The sequence below is a fragment of the Montipora foliosa genome, chromosome 5 (assembly GCF_036669935.1).
Source record: "Montipora foliosa isolate CH-2021 chromosome 5, ASM3666993v2, whole genome shotgun sequence".
Taxonomy (NCBI): domain Eukaryota; kingdom Metazoa; phylum Cnidaria; class Anthozoa; order Scleractinia; family Acroporidae; genus Montipora; species Montipora foliosa.
The window spans coordinates 16,017,736-16,036,689 of NC_090873.1; the positions used below are offsets into that span (position 1 = coordinate 16,017,736).

At 39.9% G+C, this 18,954-nt stretch overlaps 1 protein-coding gene across 1 annotated transcript in view; it reads left to right on the plus strand.

The window, feature by feature from the left end:
- LOC138002263 (uncharacterized) overlaps window positions 1-14,922 on the plus strand; it is a 29,315-nt gene extending 14,393 nt beyond the window's left edge. Inside the window, exons 5-7 of the mRNA XM_068848333.1 lie at window positions 9,082-9,303; window positions 9,489-9,541; window positions 14,800-14,922. Coding sequence (XP_068704434.1) covers window positions 9,082-9,303; window positions 9,489-9,541; window positions 14,800-14,922 — 398 coding nt within the window. The remainder of the gene's footprint in view (window positions 1-9,081; window positions 9,304-9,488; window positions 9,542-14,799) is intronic.
- The last annotated feature ends 4,032 nt before the right edge of the window (window positions 14,923-18,954 follow it).

The following is an 18,954-nucleotide window of genomic DNA, read 5'->3' on the forward strand; positions in this document are numbered from 1 at the left end:
AAAGACGCCAAGCGTCACGGAGGTTACAGCGAGATTTTAGGTCCGAGAAGCCGGAGTCGAGGGAAACCGACCTACCCAATTTGTCAAGCGCCGAGTCAAAACAATTCATATCCCCCCCGATCAGGAGCCGGGAGTTTGGAAGAAAAAAGGACGGGACCGACTGAAAGAAAATCTTTCTCTCAGCCGGAATCGTCGGCACATAAAGGTTAACTAGATTAAGATTGAAATCGTCAAACTTAACAAGTAAGCTGAAAATGCGCCCACTTTGATCCTTCTGCCAAACCGAAACATTATTACGAAAAACATCAGAACATAAGATAGCTACCCCCCCTCTCCTCCCGACAGCAGGGGCCCAGAAGCTGGGGCCCGGCCACGAAGAGGAGAAGGAGCGCAGAACAGCGTCATTCGAAATCATAGTTTCCTGAATGAAACAAAAGTCCAGGCGTGAAGCACGAAAGAAATCAGAGACCAGCGAAAACTTACGTTGACTTAAACCCCTAACATTAATCGTAGCGCACTTTAAGAAGGTTAAACTAAGTGGGCGCATCCTCACTTACTACAGACAGACGAGACGACTTCCCCAAAGCAGCGCGTCGGGACGAGCCATGTCGAGATCTCTTCCTTCGGCGAGAGGGCCGCTCAGACACAGGAGACATATTATCAGGCACAGAGTCGGAATCCATCAGTTCAGATGTGGCAATACTCTCTGGCTCAGACTCGTCACTCTCAACACTCGTATCGTTCAGGGAAGAAACGGGACATTTTTGTACTCCGGGAACTTGAACATCAGGGGAATCCTTGATGAGGCCTTGAGAAGTTAGAAGGTCAAGCGCAGGCTCAGAAGAAATGGCCGAGGCCAAGGGCTGGTCAAATTCAGCTTCCAGGGAATCGTCCTCAGACCTTGCCGAATCTTCCTCTGCATTCTCTCCTGGGGGGCTATCAAGATCCACGTCACCTGAATCAGCATTCTCAGCATCTAGAGTAGTGGGGGGGACATCCACGGGAGGAGGGTCAGCAGCAGGCTGGCTCGGGGGCTCAGCATCAACGGCATCACGATGCGAAAGCGGGCGGCGATACCAAGAGTGGCGGCAGTCAATGGCCATGTGGCCAGGTTCTTTACAAATACAGCATCGAACCCCAGCAGGACAATCACGGGCATGATGGCCAATTACTTCACAGTTAAAGCAGAGCATCTGACGACACTCTTGGGCCAAATGACCTGGCTCGTTGCATCTTCTACAGGTCTTCACTTGGCCTTCGTACTGTACACGGAGAAGGTACTTACCAAAACGAAGGTACGACGGGATGGGGTCATCGATACACATGCGAAGAGTACGAATACCATTCTGGACCTGGGGGAAGCCCTGGACGGAGGAGCGACGCTGGGAGTAAACAGTGCCATACTTCGACAGACGGAAGGTCAAAGCCGAGTCAGGTAACTCAAAAGGAGCGTCGTACACAACAACATAAGACAAGGCTCTGCCTGCAAGATGAGCTGCATGAGGCTGGTTTCCAACAAAGAAAGACGACTGCTGCAGAAATTTGTTTCGGATCTCCTCTTTCGTAAAGCTGAGGACTCCTGACCCATTCTGGGATCTCTGAAGGCAACGGACTGACGTCGGAGGAAAACCATCTCTCACCAAGCTATCAAAGATTTGCTTGGTCGTAACTGAGCTGTCAGGGAGTGTGAAGTATGCAGAAGTAGGACGATCAGGCATGACATTCAAAACATCAAAATGCTCTCTTTCAAAAGAAGACAGATAAGACCTGCGACGCGGAGCTACACTGGAAACTTTTGGACGAGAATCAACAGCACCAAGAGTCACTCTATCAGCATAAGAGCCTCCAGGACTGATATCCATGTGGGATGGCGAATCAGATTGGCCAGCTCCAGAAACAGAGGAAGGCACAGGCGTATTCTCCACAATATCAGACCACAGAGGGGATACAGGCGTAGGCTGAGACATACCGAAAAAACAATTTAGGGTAGGACCCACGCCGTTCCCTCCCGGCAGGTACTTAGGACAGGGTCCAACAAAAAAAGATAAAAGCCAATTAGTCTACGACCAAGCAAATCTTTTTACAAAAATATATTTTTGTAAAAAAGCTGCTTTTTTACAATTATATATTTTTGTAAAAAAGCAGCTTCTTTACGTAAAAATGCTGCTTTTTTTACAATTATATAATTGTAAGAAAGCTGCTTTCTTATGTAAAAATGCTGCACTTTTACAATTATATATTTCTAAAAAAAGCTGCTTTTGAACAGAAATATCTGTGTGTAGAAAAAACGGCTTTGACAAGTACAGCAGCCGTAAATAATTAAGCAAACCGGCTTTTACAACGGTTACTGTTAATACATTGCATCAAGTAGTGTAAACCATTCGTTGCTTTAGAGTGTCGTGCAGTACATTCATAATTTGTCTTTCTGAAACCGATGGAGAAAGCTTAGAGCTCTTCCTACTGAAATACCGCGGTGATGTGATTTTATGTAGCCTATGTTAGCCATACACATAATTTTTAGTGTCGACATCACAATCAGTTTAATTTCAGCGTATAAATTCGAGGCAACATTTGGTTCAGGTCACAGTTTGTGACCGCGAGCAAGAAATTTATAAACACACAGTCCAGTTTTGTAAACACACAGTCCAAGCGCTATAACTTTCCAACGATTTATGCCAGTGCCCAGAATTTTTTTGTTGGCTTGTGCTAGCCATATGAGTATTATTTTATGATAGAAATCACTTCCCCAAGCCTTTCATAAGTGTCGAAATTCGAAAAACTGTTTCCTTAATACATGTCACGTCTTGTAAAGGTGCAGGAAATTTACAATCCAGTTTTGTAAAAAAAACGGTCCGACCGCTATAACTTTCCAACGATTAATGCCAGTGTCCTGAATATTTTGTTGGCTTGTGCTAGCCGTATAAGTATTATTTCTTGGCACAAATCACTATCCCTAGCCTTTTATAACGGTGTTGCGCATTATGCCCCACTTATGAAAGGCTTGGGAAAGTAATTTCTATAACTAATAGTTATATGGCTAGCACAAGACAACAAAAATATTCAGAGCATTGGCATAAATGGTTGAAAAGTTATAGCGCTCGGACCCTTTTTTTACAAAACTGAATTGTAAATTTCCTGCACTTTACAAGGCGTGATACGTAAGAAACAGTTTGTCGATTTTCTGCACTTATGAAAGGCTCAGGAAGGTGATTTCTATCATAAAATAATACTGATATGGCTAGCACAAGCCAACAAAACATTGAGGATACTGGCATAAATCTGAATTGTACATTTCCTGCACTTTTTCAAGGCGTGACATGTAAGGAAACGGTGTTTCGCATTATGCCGCACTTATGAAAGGCTTGGGAAAGTGATTTTTAGTAATAAATAATACTTTTACGGTACCGGTTTTTTACGCTACACACACACACACACACACACACACACATATATATATATATATATGGAAATAACTTCTTGAGGCATATGTGTTTCTAATCGGTTTTATACTTCAAACGTTTCGCCGTTTAGAGCTTCGTCAGTGAATGAAGATTATGAGTACAAGATTACTCATAATCTTCATTCACTGACGAAGCTCTAAACGGCGAAACGTTTGAAGTATAAAACCGATTAGAAACACATATGCCTCAAGAAGTTATTTCCCAATTACATTATCTATCGAGGCATGGCTACACCTTTCTTCTTCATATATATATATATATTGCCGCCAGCAATTGCGCATGCTCACTAGCTCGCTAGTTTGAGCACTCTGGCATGGCTTATATATATATATATATATATATATATATATATTATATATATATATATATATATATATATATGACGTTTACAAGAAAGACAACTTCACAGCGTAGCGACTTCAAGTTTCATGTTTAGACAATCATCAGGCTACAGATCTTACATTTGCATTCTAACTCATTTAAATACCATTCTAATACTCTAGGGGAGCGTGCTATTTTAAGTTCGACAAAAGGTATTTGTTCTTGTGTCTGCATTTAGAAATTAACTCGTTTCGTTTGTTCAGTAGGTGGCGCGTATCTGCTTTTATTATGTACAACTTTTCTGTAAGGCACAGGTCGCATCTCTTTGATCCACATTTGTATGGTGAGGCGAAAGACTCTATTGCCCAGCGTAGCGTGTAATTGATGTTATTATCCTTTAGACTCCAGATATGCCTCGATAACTCCGTCTCACTGCAGTACTTTTTATGCCTGAAGGATTTAGTGTGATTGTTGTATCGGGTTTTAAATTCTCCCTCTGACGCTCCCACTGGACGAAAAAACGGATTTACACCAATTTGCACAGTGCATATTATAAGCAATGATATACCAACTTAGGTGCAAATCTTAAGCAAAACTGGTAAAGTGCATGTTTACAACCCTATTTACATTGGTGTGCAAATATTGTAGCAAATGCGGACTTTACCAGCTTTGCTTATGGTTTGCACTTGAGTAGGTATATCTTTGCACCATATTTTCACTGTGCAAATTTGGTGTAAATCCATTTTTTCGTCCAGTGTCCGTAGTAGATCTTGGTGTTGTTATCGCTTGTCACTTCGGCTCTGTAGACTATAGACGATGATAGACATTTGACGTCTAAGGGGCATGATTGCTTGTTTCTGCAATTGCATAGCCGCGCTTCGTTAGGTGTTTTCGTGGCGTTTAATACTTTTGCATTGTGTTGCCTGATAATGCCTGTCATGTTGGTTGTACAGCAGTAGCTAAGCTTTATTGTGTTCGTGTTTAGAATTTTGTGAAGCTTGTGTCCTTTGTGGAAGTGTTTCTTGATCAGGTAGATAAATTTTTTTCCGATGTTGGTCTTGACTTGCAGGTTGTATGGTGGATTGAACCAGAGGATATTGCGTTGACGGTTCCTTTTCCGTTTGCTGTTTTGCTTGGCGGGCTCGTACTTGAAGGTTGCGTTGTGTCCGTTTTCCTTAAACGCCAATTCGTAGACATCTTCTTCACGCCACGAAAACACCTAACAAAGCGCGGCTATGCAATTGCAGAAACAAGCAATCATGCCCCTTAGACGGCAAATGTCTATCATCGTCTATAGTCTACAGAGCCGAAGTGACAAGCGATAACAACACCAAGATCTACTACGGAGCGTCAGAGGGAGAATTTAAAACCCGATACAACAATCACACTAAATCCTTCAGGCATAAAAAGTACTGCAGTGAGACGGAGTTATCGAGGCATATCTGGAGTCTAAAGGATAATAACATCAATTACACGCTACGCTGGGCAATAGAGTCTTTCGCCTCACCATACAAATGTGGATCAAAGAGATGCGACCTGTGCCTTACAGAAAAGTTGTACATAATAAAAGCAGATACGCGCCACCTACTGAACAAAAGAAACGAGTTAATTTCTAAATGCAGACACAAGAATAAATACCTTTTGTCGAACTTAAAATAGCACGCTCCCCTAGAGTATTAGAATGGTCTTTAAATGAGTTAGAATGCAAATGTAAGATCTGTAGCCTGATGATTGTCTAAACATGAAACTTGAAGTCGCTACGCTGTGAAGTTGTCTTTCTTGTAAACGTTATTTTCGCTCTACTTCACGTATTGAGCACTCTGCAGCTAACTGGAACCCCCTACTTGCGCTATATATAGCTCTTTGGCATTACAAAGCTTTTGCTTTTATGTTCAAATTGAGCACTCTACTAGGATGAGTCATTGCCGCTAGCAATTGCGCATGCTCACTAGCTCGCTAGTTTGAGCACTCTGGCATGACTTGGATGTACCACATGTGTGGGACATCTGGGGTGGATTTATAGCTTAACCTCCATCCTAGACATCAGCACTGCACTGATGAGGCCCAGAAGGCCGAAACAGTACTGTCTGCAGTTAGTTATATATATATATATATATATATATATATGTAATTTATTTTTCCTTGAGATGAACAGATTTTTGAAGATCGCTCAACTGTTATAGCAGCAGTGCATATTCTTGTTGATCAATTTAGAACTTCTGGAGTGATTCATCGTTTCATTACTACATCTTTGTTTCGTATTGTCAAAGGGTGACCACACTTATCAGGCAACTGACCAGTAATCGTAAATGCTGGCGATATATATACAAATGCGTGGTTGCTATGGTGCGGCTTTTTCTATATTTACGTTACCTTAAAGTTTTTCAGGACATATCTGTTTCTGTGGGGGCATGAGCTTGCTGGATGTTCTTTACAGATTATTATGAATTTCTCATAAAGGCACAAATTACATTTCTTGCTAATATTATTATAGGGTCTACATTTCTTTAGGATTTTCCATATGATGTTGGAGGGTTTCTTAGTTTCTTTTAATGTCCATACATGCTTTGAGAGTTCTGTTTCATTTTTTTTGTTTGTGTGTTGGAAGGATGCTTTGTGGTTTCTGAATCGTTCTTTGAAGTTTGTTGCAAGTCCTACATATGTTTCTGTGGATGTTCCAGTTGTGACAGTGGCCTGGTAAACTACGTTTGTTTTAAGGCATTTTCTTGAAGAGGGCATTCATCTTTTTTCCGGCAGTTGCACTCCTTTTCAGGTCTTTGTGGTGTCGTGGACGTGTCATTGGAGAGGATTAATTTGTTGTGTGACGCAATGATTGATTTCATGTTTGGCATGCAAGAATAACTTAACTTGAATGTGTTTCTGTTGAAGATCGTGTGTAAAGGGGTTTTTGAGGGGAATATCCACTAACGTCTAGAGACACTGAAGACTCGCTGAGCTCCACATTTTAAAACCACATTTAATGTTTAGTTCGTAAAAACCTCCGCAAAAAAGTTCCATGATGGACGTCACGCAACGTTCTCATTTGCTTGTTTTCGCAAAATTGTATTCAATGTTGTTGTTTCTTTTATCGTAAAATTGGATTTGATCCCTTGACGTCCGAATATAATTGGCTAGCAAGTTCCTGTGCGACTCTGACTTTACTACAAACCGTTTGTAGTAAAGTCAGACAACATTGACAACAACGGGAACAAACAAGCTAATTAGAACGTTGCGTGACTGCGTGACGACCATGATTTCTGTTGATTTCTGTTGTTGTTTTTTTGCGAAGTAAACATCACAATGCGATTTTAAAGTGTGGAGCTCAGCAAGTCTTCACTGTCTCTGGCAGTTGGTGTATATTCCATAAACTCGAATTTCACCATTTTCGGAAATTCTCTTAATTTCGAAAAACAGAAAATCAAACATCGGTTTTCGAAAAGACAAGTTAAAGGTAATGCATGTTAGGCGTCCACGGCTGCCGCCATACGATCCATGTTTGATCTCGGAGCACCGTAAACCCAGTCAGACCATTTCCGAGTTCATGTCTACCTTCTCTTCAAAGCGAGTAAAAGTGCGAATGAAAATTACTTTTCATCCATATGTAAAGTACAACTAATTACCATCGCAAAAAATTCGCACTTAGACTCGATTTGAAGAGGAGGCAGACATGAACTCGGAAATGGCCTATTGACTGGGAAAGGGTGGAAAATCGGAAAACCCGGAGAAAACCCTTCGGAGTCAGGTTGAGATCGACTGAAACTCAGCCCACATACGACCCGAGGCCAGAGTTGAAGCTGGGTCACAGAGGTGGGAGGCACGATTGATGACCACTAAACCACCTTGACTGAACATATTGACATACTGCCCGGGAAACTGCTTTAAAGAATTGCAATTTTAGGAAGAGCTCGGAGATATCTCCCCACCAAATATCGATTGCTTCTCTACAATGCAAGTATGAAGCCACTCTTTAAGTATTGTTGTACTGTTTGGAGCAACTGTATCCAAACCAACCTAGACGAACTGTTTAAACTTCAAAATTTTGGACAGTCCTCAGGATGCACGATCGTTTGATAATTTTCAAAAGCTTAAATGGCTACCAATTGATCAAATGTTCAAGATCAATAAACTCGGTTTTTTAAAGAAAGTTATTGATGGGAGAGCGCCAGAATACCTTACTGCAAGTTTGGACACCCTTCGTTTTGTGCGCAATCATCAGACAAGAGCTAAGACATCATACCGTTGTCCAAAATCAAGAACCGAAGTAATGAGGAGAGCATTCTTTTATTCAACCATAAAAGAGCTCAATGCGCTTAACTTAAATCCAAAGTTCCCCGCTTTTCTGGATACGCCAAAAAACTGCGACACTGCTTCATGGATGTAAATTTGTCTTTTATCCCTTACTGAAAAACAAAGCCATCACATATTTGATGTTTTGAATACAGTCGTTTCACTGTAATTTCATGAAGTGAATGATTGACATGAAAATGAAAAGTATCGAAAACATAGAACACTTCACATATTATTTCGCTGATAGAACACTTTCTTTGAGAAAGTGGCTACACTTTACATCTTGCAACTGGAGACCACACAGATGAATAGTGCATGCTTTTTCAGACGTTCTCATTCTTCGAGTCGATAGACAAAACACTTTCCATGTCTACTTTGTTTGTAATTTTCAATAGTGAAAGCGTAAAAAGGTTTCCATAACTGAAGTGAGTCTGTAGAGGAGACACGTTGTTATACCAGTGTTGTCAATTTCTTGATAATTCACCGCGCACCAGTGGCTCAGTTGGTTGAACAACAGGCTGCCATGCAGAAGGTCGTCAGTTCGACTCCGGCCGGACCAACACTCAGGGTCTTAAAATAATTGAGGAGAAAGTGCTGCCTTTGTAGTTACACCCGGATATGGTTAGACTTTCAAGTCTTCTTGGATAAGGACTATAAAGCGTATGCCCCGTCTTATAAATATATTCTATGTTCATTAGTTCTCTGTGGAACATTAATGAACCCACACAGTATTCGAGAAGAGTAGGGAATGAATTTCCCGGCGTTGTTGCTGTCTTCTGTGGGTGTATGGGTGGGTGGGTATAACAGGTCCACATCAGCTGAATAGCTGCCAAAACTGCAACCTTCTCAAACAAATAACAAACAATACTTCGTGTACAGCGTGGACAGCGTGTCTCAGGAAAACGAACATTCTCCCAATTTTTTCCCAGAAATTTTGGTTCAGTGGATCGCAATACGTTTGAACTTGCATATATTTTGCTCAGAATATCATAAAAAAATTTCCTTTCCTTAGTGTCACCAAAAGTTGTTATGCCGTGGCCAGGACAGGCAATATATTCTACGAAGCTTCGGTGTTCAGCAATTGGTAGCTCTCCTATAAAAATAACCATTACCAAGAATTTGACAACACTGGTGAATAGAACAAACTCTGCAAGTGTTCAGATCAACGAAGAAGGAAACTACACATGTAGGGCCACGAACAAGTATGGAACTGATGAACGAACCCTAATCAATGGTGAGAATGCTAGAATTTCCTTTATTGTTAGGTCAAAATGCCTAATAAGAGCCTGCTTTTTCTTTGGTTCTGCTGGAATAGCTTTTTTAGATCATGGATGTCGCTCTCTTATCAAGTTAGATTGGTACAGGTCCTCCTCTCCTGGAGCCGATCACTCCTGTTGCCTGATTTTACGACTCTGTTAGGTTTTGATGTATATGACCTTTTCAACGGACTCAAGGGGTTGGGGGGATGGAAGGTAGTTATCGTAATGGAAATTATGGTTATCAATACCTTTATCAGTATTTGAAATGAAAAAGTGATCCTCGCACTTATAGGGACAATTTAAGGTGGCTCAAACTAGTGTCAACGCTTCCAAGTAACGCTCTTATTAGAAGGATCAGCAATACAATGCTGTATCAAGTATTAGCAATATTATGATACCATATGAAACGCCAATTGTTGCTGAACAAGATGCAGTCATTGTTGTGATGAAATGCGTCACCATGGCAACGGGAAAGCCCAGCAAAAACACCCTATATTTTGGATTTAGTTGCTCATCTCATTTATTACACCACAATAATGACCACATCTTGCTTGGAAATAATCAGTGTTTCATATGGTACCATAACATTGCTGTTACGTAATACAGTGTTTTAGCGTCATTAGTTCTAAAGAGAATGTTTTCGAAGTGTTGAAACTGGCTTGAGCCACCTTAATCAATTTTCTCTTATATACACTCGAAAAAGTTCAGGGCTTCAACGGGATTCCAACCCACGACCTCTGCAATGTTCAATGAGCCGAGCTATGAAGCCACTCAGTTGGGAGCAGCTAAATTTGTTGGGCTCATGTGTTTCCGTGAAGGAGTCGATGAATGAAGAAATTGCTTTTATCTGAAATGTGGATTATAGACGAAATAGAGCCCAACAAATCGACCTGCTCCCAACTGAGTGGCTTCATAGCTTAGTTGATAGAGCTTTGAACCGGCATCGCACTGAGGGTTCGAATATCGTTGAGGCCACTTGAATTTATCAGTTGTCCATAGGAGACAATTACTTAAAATGTCCAGATAAGTGTCAGGGTCACTTCTCCATTTCGTCTATAACCTGCAATTCAAATAAAAATATTTATTGCATTGATTATCAGTATTACTGTTCAACAAATTAATATATGCTATACTACCAAATCAGCGCAAAACTAGAAATCAGGGTACTGTAAGAAGTGTTTGATCTTTTTACTTGATAGATGTTGCACGAGAATTTTAAACGTGTCTTGCCCTTTTCTAAGAAAAAGTGCCAATTTAATCTTTTTCTCCCCGGTCGTCAGCATGTCCAAAGCCCTGTAGATGCTCTTTTGAGAGATCGGAGACATCGTTGACCGTTAATTGTTCATGGCAGAAACTGACGTCAATTCCAGGACCCTTGCCAGTAAATACTGATCATCTGTAAGTTTCATACTTAACTAAATGGGCAAACTGCAAGCACAATTTTTAAAAAGGCATCCTTATAGAGCGAGGAATGCTAAGCATTTATTGAGTCATTTATGGTAGTTTATCATATAACCACATGATAAACAACTACTTATTGTGTATATTTAATTAACTTTGCTTCTATAGCCTAGCAGCAGTGAGTTTGGTAAATTGCTGTGACTGAAAAAGTTTCTAAAAAGCAGTTGTTTACTCTCTCGAAATGACTGCATGGTGTTTCTTTCATTTTGATTGTATTGAATTGTGAGAAAGCAGCAGTTAGTGATGAACAGCTCATGAAAAAAATCAATCAGATCATGTCAGCTAGGACTGAACGCCAGAACAAGCCCGGTGTGGCTAGTAAGAAAGGGTTAAGGGTTAACTAGGTGACGAGTGCCCCAGTTTCTAATGACCCGAAGTAGACACAACCAAGTCAAGTATCACAAAATGAAAGTGGGAAGTCATAAAAAAAGAAAGTAAACCAAACAGTTTGGTGACTACTTTAGCAGCACTAGAGTCTGATCTCGCATCTCTTAAGGAGACGATCGAAAAATCCCAAATCTCAGCTGAAAGAGCAAATAACCAGAGGCACAGGCAGGAGAACCAGTCACGTCCTCAGCATCGCCTTTGCTACGCGTGTCAGTCAAGGAGTGTGGAGAGGTGTGACACGAGTCGCTGTCATTGGTCACAGATGGCACGCGCTGGAAATATCGCTTAGGTCATTAACCTGTCAGGGTGGGGCTAAAAGACAAAAAGCTTTGTGAGTAATTGTTTGCGCTACTGTTTTTAATATCACACTTAAGAATGTCGGAGTGTTGCCGTTCGCCCTATGACAACGGTCAATTTTCGTTTAGACACTTTCTTGTTTATTTGGAATTCAATTGATTTTAGTTTTCTATCCATTGTTTGCAATCGATTATCTTTCGCAGTGAAAGGCGGGTACCTTCTATTTTTAAACGGAATCGCTTTTTTATGAATAAACTGATACAAATATTTATTCGAAGAATTGATGATAATTGGTAAAAAAGTGAAAGGAAAAGAAAGGAGCTTAGTCATTCTATCGCTGGAGCACTAATTGGGGACACCAATTATAAAATGAAATTAACAATTAACGCAAATCAAATCAAATGTTTGTTTTTGAGGAGAGGGGAAAAGTACCCGGGGAAACACCTATCGTTGCAGATTAAAGAACCAGCAAACTCAATCCACATATGACGGGAATCGATCCCGGGGCCACAGCGATGGGAGCCTAGTGCTCTCACCACTGCACCATCCCTGCATTCCGATCCTTGAAGTTGTCTTAAATACACAGTGCTTTGCTTGGAAACCAAATCGATCTGCTTCCGAAAAATGGACCAACGTCGTCAAAAGCATCGCTAGGCCTTCCGCGAACTTCATAGGAATTTACATAAGGGGGCTTTCATTTATTAGCACACGGGGAGGAGGAGGTTGGCAAAATTGTAGAGTGGAGGTTACGTTATTTTCGGATAGTATTAAGGGGGCTGTTACATATTGAGAAGCCTTTTGAAGGGGGAGGAGGGGGGGGGGGGGGCTGATTTGTTTGAAACTTTATAAGTTGGCTTTCCCGCTTCACTACGCTGATTTCAAACCTGAATGAAGCAAAGGTACAAGTTTTTTTTTTAAATTTTGACACTAATTCAGTTGACCCAACACACAAATATCACTTGAAATCGCCTAAATATGCTTCTGTAAATTCTAAAATCTTGATTTTTCTCTAAATATCCCAAAAATATCTGTCTTTATCTGTCTTTATTCTCATAAAAAATACAGCAATAACCTAACAAATTATAAGGCAATACAGGCAATTCAAGGGTGTCCTTGAAAGGCATACGACAAAACTCTAAACAATTTTACTTCAATTTGTCCTTGGATTTCAGTACCCTGCAGCCTCCAAGAATTTAGCATCTGTTAACTCTGAGCGTTGAAATATCTTATTACAAATGGAGAATACTGGTGCATGTGATTACTGCATGCCCATACGGTAGGATTTGTTAATTGTGTTTGAATTTCTGGGTCTGTAAGTAGCATTCAACTTAAAAAGTTGCTTTCCTTCTCCATTTTCTGTGAGAAAATCGTGACTTCATAGTTGTTCCCTAAAAGATTTTAAACATCACAATTTTTTTCCAAATATCTCGAGATTTTGTAAATGTCTCAAAATCTTCTAAATATCTAAAAAATATCCCGATATTTTTTGTACATGTCTAGACCTAAATATGCTTCTACTCAATACTAGTTATTACGTGCGCAACTGAGCTACAAGAATAGAATAAGGGATTGCAACTTAACAAACTCTATATCCAAATTTTCCCTACAATAATTCATACACATCGTTGTAACCTTTGTGGTGATGCAGATATTGTGTGACCCTCATGTATTTGTTTAGTTCGGACAGTTTAAAAAGTTATTACCTATTCTGAGTCTCTATAGCTGCAAGAGGATGATTCTACGCACCATGCCTTGGCTGGTTTGAAAAGTGACAGATGCAATATATTGCGCTTTTGTGATGGTATGCAAGCTAAATTGTTGTTTTTAAGGATAAAGATGATTGTTGAGTTGAAAATGTTGAATATCAACATCCTAATACAACATTATGAATGCATTGGACGAACTGGCTTAGCTGTTCTGCTTTCATATATAACTTGTAATCGTTGCCCTTGCTATAGAGAGGGAGAGAGGGTTGGGTAATGTATAAAGGACTTTCCAAATAATTTTGCCAACCCCCGGCCCCCCCCCCCCCCCCCCCATGTGCTAAATAAAAGCCCTCTAACGGGGAACCATATTGTTCAGAAGTGAATGGATCGGGGATTCGATTAAGTCATTTTAAGTCATTTGACGAGTACCAATTAAAAGCAATTTTGTTTCATCCGGGTTAATCAGAAGGCTGTTTTCGTAGCAACATGCAGCGACTTCGGCTTAGGCCCTCGGTTATTTATCGAGCTGCACCGTTGATATCCATAACTGAGAATGATAGATGTAACTTGGAAGCGCGTCCACGTAAGATTCTAAGGAGCAGTGATCTGGAAAGCTATGCAAATATTTGCTGTGAACATTAAGTAAAACCGGCCCCATGATGGATCCTTGTAGAACACCGTGTGTGGATTTACGCAATCAAGACATATCAGCGCCAATTCATTCGTAACATTGGAAAATGATTCAAAGCTTTTGTTGTGACTTTAAAGAAAGCATATTACTGAACACTCTCACAGGCTACACTTGTACAAGTTTTTCTAGATTCAACAACGTTATCACATGACAAAAATCTGACAACTTTACGAAGGGCTTACACAAAATGCTGAAGTTTCCCACTTCCGACTGGCAAACTTAAGATTTGTTTATTACTTGATATACCCACTAGTAAAGTGTTAACGGGAAATGCACTTTTGCTTAATCAATTGTCAAAAGACGTTAAAAATGCCTTCTATTGTTATTTGTTTCCTGTATTTGCTCATTGCTAGATGTAGCCTTGTATTTTTTACAGGGGTACTCTGACGAAAAAACACGGTTTTTCAAAAAGTCTCAAATCCTCGAGTAAACGCCACTAAAATGTTGTATATGCTTTTCACATTATGAATTTAACTTACTCTAACCCACATTTCAATGTTGTTACATCGAAATACTTGTTTTTCATAGCATCCGCCATTTTTGGTATGTCGCCAGCATACTTATTCCAGAAAGCCTGGAGCGAGGACTGATGACGTCACTTACTCAACACAAAGCTGGCTGCTACTTTAAGTAAACAATGGAAAACATGTCTAAAAGTGAGGCTTCGTCTTCTATCGATCATGATTTTTCGGAATACTTCGGAGTATTCGTTTGACTTCGAAAAACATTCTGAGTCACTTACCTGTGATTATGAAGGTTAGACTCGTGGCTACTGAGGAAAAAGCAGGCACATATCGACGGGAAAGAGCTCAAGAGGAAGAACTTACAAGAGGAAATGCTTCGAGACCGTTTCGAATTGAGTGACATTACATGGTATGTTGGAGTTGTGATTTGTCTGTAAAATTCATATTTCTCGTCATTTTTTCTAGGTGCAAATGTACGTGTTGTTCTTCGAAAGGCTAAGGAATGCTTCTGCTGTGACTAGCGAAATTGATCGGTGCGTGGAGAAGGTGAAAGCAGTTGCAGATGACGGAGAACTACAGTACCACTGATCTGCCTGGGTTTCAATCTTGTTTGTTCAATCTAGACGAGTGGGTTTTAAAAAATAGTCGCCATAGATTAAGAAACCGAAAGAACAAGCGATACACATTCATGTACGAGCAAGGCCAAACTGCGAAGTTTCAGTATTAAAGTGCTGTATAATAAGCTCAATTTGGCACTTACTGAGACTTCGCAGTTGCTCATACATTGATGTGTGTATACCTCGTTCTTCGCTATTCCTCAAACCCACTCCTCTAGACAACAAGATTTAAACCCAGGCAGATCGGTGGTAGTTCTCCATTATCTACAACTGCTTCCAGCTTCCCCTGGCACCGATCAATTTCGCTACAGCAGAAGCATTCCTCTGCCTTTAAGCATTCCTCTGCCTTTGTTACCTCGTCAAAAGAACAAAACGTACATTTGAATTTTTACAAATGAAGGAAACAATGAGTAAACAGACAAAATCACAACTCCAACATACCATCTAATCTCACTTATTATAATTCGAACGATCTCGAAGCATTTCCTCTTGTTCTTCCTCTTGAGCCCTTTCTCGTCGATATGCGGCTGCTTTTTACTCAGTATCCATGAGTCTAAATCTTCATAATCACAGGTAGGTAGCTCAAAACGTTTTTCGAAGTCAAACGATCACTCCGAAGTCGATAAATCATGATCGAGCGAACACGAAGCTTCGTTTTCAGAATAATTTTCTATCGTTTATTCAAGCAGAAGTGAGCTTTATGTTGAGTCAGTGACGAGTGGAAACTGAAGATTTACTTGACATACCCACTAGTGAAGTATTGACGAAAATACATTTTGGTTTCCATAGAAAGCCAGGGTTTTTTGTTTAATCATTTATCAAAAAACGTTAAAAATGCCTTCTATCGTTATTTGTTTCTTCTATCTGCTCATTGCTAGGGCTAGCCTGGTATTTTTTGAAGTCAGAGAAAATTCTTTTTCCATATATGCTGTGTACTTATGCGCATTTCCACTTATGATTTAATCATCCACTTTTCTTTGCAAAAGTGTTCCAGCACACTTCGAAAAAGTACAAGCCTCAACGTGCGCATCGCCTGGAGTACTTTGTCTTATCCACATGATTCACAGTGTAATCATACATTATCATTGTAACAATAGCTATAATTTTTGTTTACAAACGTTGACGTCACATTTGTTTTGATATTGAAATTTGCCAACCACGGAACAAAAGAAGACATTGTTTCAACAGCCAATTAGGTTCTGATGGCATATTAATAACAATTAGTGACGTCGCGAGAAACATCCCGATCATGTCCAAAATAAACAAATAATCATGATTTTTGTTTGCCGTACAACGATAACCTATAGCTATACAAATTTCTCTGAAGTATTTTGGTTCAGGCGACTTTTGCGTGGGTTGCGTGGTCTGGTGAGGGCACTTGGAGTAACCGTCCAGATTTTTCCTTCCGGAATGGGATTCTTCAGGAAGCACCTATCTTTAATGGCCCAACTATGACCAGTATCTACTTTTTTATGGGATTGCACTGAAAGGAAATTGGTCGTAATATGTGATGTGGACTGTTTGATGAATTCACGAACTCTTTTATGAAAGGGTTCATGATAGCTCTTTCGATGCCGCTGACTCTTTTTGGTTGTGACAAGGTATTCTAAAGAAGAAGAATTGCAGGGTCAAAAATTAATTCCTCTTGGTTTCTAGCAGCACCACGGGATTAAAAGTGGCAACATGTTTTTCTGTCATGAAGGAATCTTTTATTCTTCGATATTTATTGATGAGGCGAGTCACTTTGATATGGTGGATTTAGCAACTTCAGCACATAGGAGATTTTGTCTTTCTTACTTATTTGTCTTTTTGGAAATCTCTCCACAGCACCCAGTTTGTGAACTCGAAATTTCGAGTTTGCAAACGCTAAAATTCGAGTTTCTTAACTCCAGATTTCGAGTTTCTGAACTCAAAAATTTGAGTTTAAATATTTAAGGTGATTCCTCAGAAAGAAAAGTTGTCAAACGATTTTCTTGAAACTTTCTCTGAATGTTCCCTACTAATCCCTGTTTTGAAAACTATCATAAGATAGATAAGTCACCGTGCTTGCTCTTATCACGCGCGTTATTTCATCGGCTCCGGGTTCATTTTGCTGTAGCTAAACGAAGGGGTTGTTAAAGTAACACTAGAAAAAAAACTCGATAGGTGGAAAGTTTAGAGGATACGAAACACTGTCTTATATAGTTTATGGAAAAATCACTCAACTTTAGACGACATCGACTCAAAACATTTCTCGAGTCGTTGTTTTCAAGATCATCATTTACATCCCTGGCTAACGGGTTATGTGTACGTTTTTAGGCATTATTTAACATCTTTTTTTCCTTTCGATAAATGTTTTTAATTTCTTATTTATTTGAAGGGGGTCATTTGTACACCATTGTGATTCAATAATTAGAAATATAGGTCACCGTACTTGTTTAAGAGTAAAACACCATCGTACCTGATTGACTATCTCGATTATCGTAGATCGAAACAACAAAATTCGCCATGTTTTTACAACTTGCATGGAAAACCCCTTATCAATTTTTTTTCCAAATGTTTTCCCAAAGAAAAACGCTGAAGTGGTGAATCTCAAGACTCTGGGCTTAGATTTGATCCGAGGTATCCTCCTGGATTGTGGATACTTTGGTTTTTAATTTCCCCCAAAAAGACGCAAAATCGGTTTTTGGATTCAAGAATCCGTTTTCGGATTTCCCCAAAAAAACACACCCTTAAGACTGGAGTATTCGGTCAGCAATATAGGAGTCGTCTCTTCCTTTCCCCTGAAGTCAATTGGAAATAGGTGATCAGTACGAGTACAGCAACTGGAGATTGTATACTTGTACAGTTTTGAATACTCTTACAGTTCAATTGCTTCTATTGGTGAACTACGAAACTGCTCTTCAAATTTACAGTTGTAATTTATCTTCCGTCTGCTTTTTTTTCTTTGTTTCCTTTGAACTCCAATTAATGAAACAAAATGCTCACAAAGTTTGTATCAGATTTCCGAATTAGTCCACCAAGGATACCAGCCGGCATATCCGTACGCCGTGGGATAGGGGCTTAGCCAAACACAGTTTTTGTCTAGCCATTGGGAATTCTATCCAGGGGTCGTATGTTGTGCATCGCCAACGATGCCATTGTTTTTGGGGATATGTACTTGTTTAAGAGAATCAAGTAACGTTATTATCATATAGGTGTCGTCCCTACTGGGAAAACCAGATTTGTTAACTGTACACATAGGTGTCGCCCCTTCTGGGAAACAGCGTAATATAAAAGGTACAGAAGTAAATATTTAAGTCTTTTTCTGTTTTTTTTTTCTCTCATCGTGCATCAGTTAGTTTTCGTAAGTATGCGATCGAGTTTAAGAAAGTTCAACGTTAGGCATTTTTCCCTCGAATTTTAGTTTCGTATCGTTTCGTTTCATTTAATTTGTATATAGCTTCGTTAATTCTTAAAGTCGTAAAAGTGTAAAAATGTAAAAAGTAATGTTAACTTTCGACAAATGAAGGTAATAAGTTAGGAAATGGTGAGAACAATACTTGCAGTGCTAAAATTCACAAGACCGGGTATCAGAGATTAGTAAGTCGAGAACTGATTGACTGTGATTGGTTAGCAGTTTCTAGATCTGTTTCTCCGCCAGAAATCAGACGGTGACAATCAAAATCTTATGTGTGTGAAGTTGATCACAAGTCGGTGTCAATCAAAATTAAAGATGCTGGAGGTCATGTCCAAAAATTTAACAATGCCATCTTAATTTACAGCTGCGTTTTAGCACCGAATAATCGGGTTCTCTACATCATCGCAAGCTCTAATAGTCATGGGGCCTTCAAAACTTACATGGAAGTTACTTCGAGGCAAATGAAAGGTATTGACTATGTTAGAGGGAGAAACACATACCGTGCTTTTTACCTTTTGACATACTCATCTGAAAATTTGGTTTATGCCCTGAGAGGGGAACGAACCCACGTTTCCCCTTATTACTAGTCGGGCATGCTAGGCCACTACACCATCAAGGCTACCA